Raw genomic sequence first — 9,085 nt, forward strand, 5'->3', positions numbered from 1 at the left:
CTTCTCAAGTAATTTCCGGCAAATTTTTCTGTTCAGTAAAGCCTTACTCTGAAATCTTTTTCTTTTTTCCACCATGTCTTCTCATGATACTGATGATCAGAAGACTGCTGGCGAATGCCAGTGTTCTCTTCCTGTCGATCTGTACCAGTATATCGTCAGGAAGTTCATGCTCGAGTCTCTCGAGCCTGAGTTTCCTGAACCCCACCATACTGTGTACGATGCCCCTAGTGGCAAGATCGGGGTTTATGCTGCATTCTTTGTCTACGGAAACCTTAGGTTTCCGTTGACAAAGTTTGTGTACCGTGTCCTGGAGAGGCACGGTGTGCACCTGACAGAGGTGCACCCCATGGCCATTGCCAAGGTCCGGCACTTTGAGTGGGTGTGCCGGATACTGGGCCTTGAGCCCTTTGTTGACCGTCTGATGACCTTCTACACTTGGAGGTGCATCCAGGGGTGGTACACTCTTACAACCCGTATAAAGGGTTTAAAGATTTGTACCACCGAGCGGAGTCTTCGCTCATGGAGAAGAGAGTTCTTCTTCATATCCGCTCGCGCCGTCCCCATCGCCATGAAGTTTAAGAATGGCCAGGCGCTTCCGAACCTTCCCGCCCTTAACTACGAGGAGGCGGAATGGTTTTCGAAGATATCCCGGGTCCAGTCCCCGGTTTTCCGTTTTCCGGAGTCGGCGATGGTGATGCTGGGGATGAGCCGGGTGTGGAAGGCGGCGAATGCGGATAAGGTTCCGATCGTCCTTGAATATGGTTCGAACTCTACCCCTTATGGTATGTCTTGTTTCTTTTTTGCTGACTACGATTTTTTCTAACTTTCTTGTTGATTTCAGAGGGTAACGATCTTCAGTCGCTCCTGAATCCGCGGGAGGAAGATGGTCCTGCGCGGATGGGTACTCGTGCTCTGGACGAGAACGAGTTGCCCATCCTCGAGCAGACTGCGGGTCGGTTCGTGGAGGTTTACCCGCCAGGCCAAGAGATCCTGAGCCACCGTCGGCCAGGTAAGCCTATCTTCTACCCTGAACCTCTCAAAGCTGTGCCTGCTGCTGGAGTTCATGACATTTCTTCTTCTGAGGAATCCGCAGAAGGTCCTCCACTGGTGCGGAAGAGAAAGGCTGCCGTCGCGAAGGGCAAGGAGAAGGTGGCCTCTACGGCCGACCCGGTAGTCCTATCTGACTCGGAGTCAGATAATGCAGAGGTGGCGGGGAAGCCCGGTGGTGAAGAGACCACCGCTCCGGAGGCTGCAGGTGTCACCTCCGAGGAGGCAGCGGCAACGACGGTTACCGGTGTCAAGAGGCCGGCTCCATCGGGTTCGCCCCCGCTCGTCCGTGCGTTCAAGCTCAAGAAACCCCGTAAGTACCCCCATAATTCTTGTCTAGATTTGTTGTTTAAAATAAATTTTTCTAACACTTTTGCTTGTGTAGGTGTGGATGTTGACGCATTCCAGGGTGGAGTTGGAGCAAGTATTCCCCCGCCAATGACGGTAGGCTCGGTCAGCCTTCCCGAGGCATCGACCCAGGCGTCTACGCCTGCTTCCGCTGGTTCCAGCCTTCCTGAGGCTGTTCCAGCTGAGAAGGTGTCTCCGCCGGCCGTGAGTGCAATTTTTACAGCATCTTTCACGGAGCCGGCGGTTACTGTTGCTGAGGAGGTGGCGCCAACCATGGCTACCACAGCGGCTGCCACTATACCTGCGCCACCGGCACCGACGGCCGGACCTTCAGGTATGCGCCAGGCTTCCCGCCGATCTATGCCACCTTCCCGTCTGCCTGACCTGTTGGATGGATTTCCTTTAGGTTCAGGTGATGGGTTTGGCGGCTATCGGCCTGTTATTGACCCTACAGGTACGTAGGGTTCTTTTTCCTTTACATATTTTTATCATCTTTTCCTAACTGCCTTTGTTTCTTTTGCAGTGTCGGATTCCAATGAAGTGTATGTTCCAAGATGGAACATACGCCGAGGAACAACCCTTCGCACCCCTGTGGAGTGCGTGGACTGGGCTCGCCACGCTGCTCCTCATGGTGCGTTGGGGGAAGCCATGGCTAGCTACCAAGAGGGTAGGCTAACCAATGAGCTTCGGGTTCTCCAGGCCCGAACGCAGCCCCGCGTCGAGCTGCTTTGTCGTGAAAACGACAAGTTAAAAGCAGCTCGCGCCAAAGATATATCTGAAGCGCGGGCTCTTCGGGAGGAGAACCGGCAGTTGGCCGCTGCCGCAGCCGAGAAGGAGAAGGCATTCAAGGCCCTTGAGGTTGAAGTCCAGGCGCGACTCGAGGCCCGCTCCAAGGCTGCCCAAGCTGTGAATGAACAGCTTCGGCTGGCCAAGGAGACTGCGCGAAACTCAACTGAGAGGGCTGCCAAGGCTGAAGCTGTTGCTGAGCCACTTCGCGAAGAGAATGAGCAGCTTAAATGCAAATTAAAGGCTCTTCAGCATGCTCATGACGCCTTGGCAATGGAAGATGCCAAGAAGCTGCAGGAGATCCTTGACCAGAGGGGGGTGCTTGACCGTACTGAAAGGAAACTCAAAAGCGTCGAAGAAGCTGCCGCCAAGGAAGTTCAACTTGCCAACCTTGATAAAAGCGGAGCCGAACGTGCTTGTAAAGAAAGTCAAGCTACCCTCCAATGGTTGCTTCGAGAAGCGTTGCCTCAGGTATCCTCTTTTTCTTTACGCTTTCTGCTCGTAATTAGAAAATGTTCTAAGTATTCTTTTGTAGGTTGTGCGTCAGGTCCTCTCAGAGACCTCTTACGACGATGCAATGAGCGCAGCCCTCAACGCTTCTCATGAGGATGGGCAGAAGACTGGCTTCCTGCTTGGTCTAGGGTTTGCTGAGAGAGGCTTTCCGCCCTCCAACTTCCCTTTATTCAATGTTAATACTGAAGCTGCTTATGACCAAGCTGTGAATCAGTACGCTGCCTTCCCGCATCCAGTGGTGGAGAAGGTGAATGAAGTCGCTGCTGCTGATGATGGGCTAAACATCCTTAAGGCTTTCCTTGGGCAGCCGCGCTCTGATGGTGCTGGCCCAAGCGGAGGTGGCCCTGAAGCCTGATCCTGAAGATCCCTTCCCGCTGCTAGGATAGACTTAGCTTTGTATAGATTTCTTTTAGGCGGGTAGTTACCCAGCCATTCTTGTAATTGATTGTGAAATATTAATCTCTTTGCGTATAAGATTGTTATTTCCTTCCTTGGGTTCCTTGCTTTATAAACTTATGACTTGCATACTTAGTTTGATTTAGCAATTTTCCAAGTGTTTAGAATAAGAACCTTTGAACGTGGTTGATGATGGGTTAAAGTTTCGCCTCCTCCCTCGTGATTGTGCGGGTAAAACCGTCACTTGCACTTGGTAGGATGGCTAATCTTTACCCTCTATCTGACCTGCGTGTAGGTTTCCTTTTCGAAATTTCTAAGGCATTAAGTTAAACCTTTGAACGTGGTTGATAATGGACTAAAGTTTTCGCTTCCTCTTTCGTGATTGTGCGGGTGTAACCGTCACTTGCACTTAGTAGGATGGCTTTAACTTCAGACCTATATCTGACCTGCGTGTAGGTTTTTCTTCTTTTTTAAGTGTTCATAAGTTAACCTTTTAACGTGGTAGATGGTAAGTTAAGTTTGGCTTCCTTGTTCGTGATTGTGCGGGTAAGACCGTCACTTGCACTTACAAGGATGTCTAAACTTTACCTTCATCTGACCTGCGTGTAGGTTTTCCTTAGAACTTTTTAACATTTTGGCGTTGTGTTTATGCGGGTATTGCCGCCTTCCACACGCAACTACTTCTTCCCGTAAGGGAAGTTCATAGGTTACAAGCTATCAATACATCATGAAAGGAGAATCATTTCCATTAGAAGTGGCTCTAGGCCTTTTCTTTACAAGTTGGAATTGATCTACATATAACATTTGCGTAATTGAGCTCCATTCCATGTTCTAGGGATGGGAGTGCCATCGAGCCTTTCGAGCCGGTACGCGCCCTTTCCCAGAACTTCTTTGATGATGTATGGCCCTTCCCAAATCGGGGCCAACTTTCCTGGGCGTTGTTGGTTCGAAGCCTCGTTGTTACGCAGTATGTAGTCTCCTTCCTTGAAGTTGCAGAGTTTTACCCGCGTGTTGTAGTACTTTTGCATTTGTCGTTTGTAGTTTTCTTCACGCACGGCGGCTAAGTCTCTGCGCTCTTCGGTTAGCATAAGGTCTAACCGTCTTTCCGCATCATTGTCTTCTGGTTGGATTAAGACCCTTGGTGAGGGTAAACCGATTTCGACTGGGATCATGGCTTCAGTGCCATAAGTGAGACTGAACGGGGTTTCTCCCGTACTGGTCTTCTTCAGCGTTCTGTTTGCCCAAAGGACGTGCGGAAGCTCGTCCACCCAGCCGGATCTGTGTTCCAAGAGTCTTTTCTTGATGCCTTCGACGATGCTCTTGTTTGCTCTTTCTACCTCACCGTTACCTTGCGGGTGTGCCACTGAGGTAAAGGTGTGGGTGATTTGAAGTTCTTTCAGCCACTGCTGTAGCTTCTTGTCAGCAAAGTTGGTGCCATTGTCGCTTACCAAATTCTGTGGAAGTCCAAAACGACAAATAATAAATTCCCAAATAAATTTTTTGATATGCTTTGCGGTTGTTTGGGCTAAAGGTTTCGCTTCTATCCATTTGGTGAAGTAGTCAATGGCCACCACTAGGAACTGAACATTCCCAGCTGCTGTTGGAAATGGGCCTGTCACGTCAATGGCCCACTTCTGAAATGGCCATGAGGAAGTGACAGGAACAAGTTCATTTTTCGGGCGATGCGTGTTGGGTGCGTAAAGCTGACAAGATCTGCATTTTCTGATGTATGCCAACGCGTCCATATGCATACCCGGCCAGAAGTATCCCGCGTTGTTTAGCTTGGCTACCACAGCGCGGGGGCCTGCGTGTACTCCACAGATGCCTTCGTGAACCTCCCTTAGGAGGTAGTCAGCATCTTGGTTGTCCACGCATCTTAACAATGGGCCAAGAAAGTTACGTCTGTAAAGGGTGTCATTGACCAGCTGATAATTCAGTGCTTTACAGCGTAGTTTTCTTGCCTGTGACTTCGACTCTGGTAACGTTCCTGCTTCAAGGTATTTTATTATTGGGGTCATCCATGTTTCTGTACCGGTTTGGATGACACAAATTTCCTTGTGCGGGACTGATGGTGTTTCGAGGAGTTCCACGCGGATGTCCTTACCCAAGTGGGTGAAGGCCAGTGATGCAAGCTTGCTTAACGCATCCGCAGATTTGTTTTCGCTGCGCTTGACATGTATCACTTTACAATCGTTAAAATCGCGCATGATGGCTTTGGCCTGGGCAAGGTACAGGGCCATTGTGTCATTTACAGCCGTGTACGTCCCGTTTATTTGGTTTGCCACTAGCATGGAATCTACATGGGCTTCCAAATTTTTTACACCCATTTTACGCGCAATCCTCAATCCGGCCAGGAATGCTTCATATTCAGCTTCGTTATTCGTACTTGGGAAATCCAGCCGAATAGCATAAGTATATTCCTGGCCTGCTGGGTTTGTTAATTTTAACCCTGCGCCTGAACCCTCGTTACTAGCTGCTCCATCAAATGTATTATCTTACCACATAAACGTGCATATTCTCTCTCGTTGCATTTTATATCATTATATGCAAGTGTTTATGTGGTTTTCTACTAACTAGTGACTCTATATTGAAGTTGAACTATGTGCGTGTACACCTACAATGTAAGTCAAATGTAAAGCCATTAGAATCCGATGTTGTGATGACTTATCTTATAACATCACATACTCTTCACGCAGTGGTTATGATGATTTCTCTTACAATCACGACAGAGGCGATAGATTTATCGGCATGATTTAGGTTTGCATATTTTCAAGTGGTGCTTGGTTATGCAAACTCTTACCCTTTCTTCATGTGTCGGTTTTTTTAAATGTTATTATGGTGGTGGTGTGTTATGTAAATGTTGCGTCGTTATGAAGGTTGAAAACAAGGGTGCCTTTTGACCCCCATATTTTGGTAAACGCATAGTTAAAACTAAGAACAATTTTTTTTAAAGTTAGTATAACAAAATAGTTGAAATATAGGTATTTGGAAATGAAAAATGATAGAAAATTACCTTTGGTTCAAATTTAAAAGAAAAATCAATGTGCTTAACTACTTGTTATTATTTTTCCAACTTTTTCATTCCCTGCATATATTTTAACTTTCTTTAGATTATACTTCAGCTATCAGTTAAATCTCAACTTGACAACTTTAGACAATATATTATAAGCGCATCAGATACTTTCATACGCCTTTTTTAAGTCTTTTTACGTTGGTAAGTTTGTAAAATAGGCAATGTGTGTGCATTCTTGACATGACACTTCATCATTTACTTACTTCGGTTATAAAATCCATAAAGAAACTTTTTAAAATTTAAACATATATAGACGTTGAGAGACGTTTGTTTCAAAGTTAATGATATATTAAGAACCGAATTTATTTGAATATATTATTTTTAATATGATACATAAAATCATCAAATTGCAGAGAAAGGGAATTGGTCTGGAGAATGAGAATTGACTGTTCTGTTTGGTAGTACAGAGATTTCAGTAGAGAAATATAGCTGAGAATCATTTCTCTTGTTTGGTACATAGAAAATAAATAGAGAATTATATCAACTTTATCATTAGCACAAGTATTTTATTCATAACAAATATTTATTAAAAAATAAAAAAACATATAAAAAGATGCATAAATTCCAACCAAAATATGCATTGATCAAACTAATTCACATACAAAACATAGTTTTTAAGAAAAAAACATCAACCATAGTTAAAACCAATTCACATACAAAACATACTTCAACCATACACAACAAAATCAAAGTCTTCAATATCAACAGGTGAGCTTTTTTGCGTTTCTTGAACAATTCCAATAATTTTATAAAAAATAGCAGCCTAAACCATTCCAATAATTTTATAAAAAATAGCAGCCTAAACCAGAAGTCCAAAATCTCCAACTTCATAATCAAAAGAAAAATGGATGTCAATTGTCAACAGCAAAACTTTCATAAGTATGCAAACAACTAAAAGTCTGATGATCAAAAACACAATAATTGAAATCTGGAAATTAAAATTTAGAAACAATAACTTAGTTTCTAAATCCCCTGCTGTTCCTTCTACCTCTCGCCTTCTCAAACTTCCGTCCCTTTGACCTCACATAGGGCTTGGTGTGACTGTGTGGTACACCAGCACCAGGACCCATATGCTTAAGTGCTTCACGACTCTTTGGACCTCTTAGAAGAACCTGCATCACACAACCAATTTGTCAACATGAATTATCTTTCAGTCAATGAATCTTAATAAAGATTACAAAAATACAATTTGCCATTCTAAAACAATATAAATTAAAAAATAACACATACAGTGTTCTGGCTAAGAGGGGCACGAAGAGCCAGCTGGTCAAAGGTCAAACACTCTCCACCTGCCTTCTCGATCCTTGCCCTTGCAGTCTCGGTGAACCTCAGTGCGGCAACCTTGAAGCATGGGATTTCATGAACCCTAACATCATCTGTAACGGTTCCCACAACCACAGCAATCTTGTCATCCTAATTAAACAAAAAAAATCAGAATCATGCTACAGGAAGAAACAAACAGTTCAGATGACAAATTATATTCACAGCGTTACTATTTGATGAAACTAAAATGTTGACCTACATTAAACTTCGAAGCAAGTGTTCCAACTATAATTTTATATGGCAGCAACACCAAATCATAGAAATCAAAAACCTCAGACATTCACCATATTCAATATGTTCCAATAACAATCTAGCATACTTAGAAGATCATACAATTACTTTTCAACTATTATTAACAGCCAGAAATTAATTAACTCTGTATAGAATAAAACTCTTAAACAAAAACAAATCACACTCACATAATTCTGATTTGAAGAAACTAAAATGTCTATGATTAAAAATGAAAAGAAGCGTTGCAACCTATGGAATCAATTTCTGTGGTATCTCGATTATAGGTCATCATGTATAATACCAGTCAGAATATCGGTCAGAATTTACACCGATACTCCCAATATAAGTGTTTTAAGCCTAACTAGTCAACTTTTAGTGTTTAATGTTAACGTTTTGAGTCTTTATCAGCTCATGCGTGGTACAATTTTGCAAGTTGCAAAAGGATAATTTATTAATACAGGGAAAGTATACTGAATTGTTAGTGTTAAAAGGCTATATTTTCCCGCATTACCTTCATATGTTCCAACCCAAAATTTTAGACATTTAACACCACATTATGAAGAGTGTTTCATATTTACAAATCTAATAAACAAAATATAATAAAACTGTTACAATAACTATTTACAATAAACTGTTAAAAACAAATACCTTTCCGGACATGTAACGAATGAGACGAGAAAGTGAAATCGGAGGCTTGTTAACTTTGCTCATGAACAGCCTCTTCAATATCACAGCGTTGAAGTTGCTTCTAGTCCTCCTCACCAAAAACCGATAAAGCTGTTCATAATAAAAACAAAATATTAAAACAAATAGATGAGAATTGAGCTGTGTATTGATTGATACCTTGACGAGGAGTTTGAGGTAGATATCGTCGGATCTAGTGGCGGTTCTTTTGGTTCGCTTGCTCTTACCTCCGGCAACAAGATCGATACCCTGGGATCATCAAACAAAAACTGGATTAGCAGTGTTATGTAACTCATATGGAAACTAGGTTCCGGTGAATGAACGATACCATGACAACGACGGCGGCGGCGGTGGCTAGTTAGTAAGAGGAAACAGAAAATCTACGAAGATAGGGAATAGGAATAGGGAAACAAAAATCATACCTGGTTCGGGCAGAAATCAAGCGAGGATGGTGGTGGTGTGCGTGGGTGGGTAATTAGATAGAGATTAGAGGATGGTGATAGAAGTGAAAAGGAAGAGAATGGAAGTGAGAAATGAAACCCTAGAGAAATGAATTCTCTGCCTTTTTTAGAGAAAAGAAATCAGGGAAATGGAAATGGTTTATTTCCATTTCTCACCTCTTTCTTTCGTAAACAAACAAGAGAATTGTTTCCATTTCCATTTCCATTTCTCACCCCCCAATTC

General features: G+C 43.5%; 1 protein-coding gene across 1 annotated transcript; it reads right to left on the minus strand.

The window, feature by feature from the left end:
• Positions 1-7,028: 7,028 nt before the first annotated feature.
• On the minus strand, positions 7,029-8,482 carry LOC143555239 (large ribosomal subunit protein eL18y-like). Its single transcript, XM_077044824.1, has 3 exons — positions 8,366-8,482; positions 7,394-7,576; positions 7,029-7,275 (listed from the first exon to the last, which is right to left on the minus strand). Exons 1-3 carry the CDS (start codon positions 8,426-8,428, stop codon positions 7,120-7,122), a joined length of 402 nt encoding a protein of 133 aa, XP_076900939.1. The 5' UTR covers positions 8,429-8,482; the 3' UTR covers positions 7,029-7,119.
• Between the last annotated feature and the right edge of the window lie 603 nt (positions 8,483-9,085).

Source organism: Bidens hawaiensis, unplaced genomic scaffold, assembly GCF_021521415.1.
Source record: "Bidens hawaiensis isolate Kalapana, Puna unplaced genomic scaffold, B.hawaiensis_p1.1 tig00018028_1, whole genome shotgun sequence".
NCBI classification, from domain to species: Eukaryota; Viridiplantae; Streptophyta; class Magnoliopsida; order Asterales; family Asteraceae; genus Bidens; species Bidens hawaiensis.

What these genes read in the sequence shown, in the direction of transcription:
- LOC143555239 (XM_077044824.1), bottom strand. Translation starts at nt 8,428, where the DNA reads ATGAGCAAAGTTAACAAGCCTCCGATTTCACTTTCTCGTCTCATTCGT. An exon ending in TTCGTTACATGTCCGGAAAG is followed by an intron (nt 7,577 to 8,365) that starts GTATTTGTTTTT and finishes TTGTTTAATTAG; the next exon opens with GATGACAAGATTGCTGTGGT. An exon ending in CCCCTCTTAGCCAGAACACT is followed by an intron (nt 7,276 to 7,393) that starts GTATGTGTTATT and finishes TGTGTGATGCAG; the next exon opens with GTTCTTCTAAGAGGTCCAAA.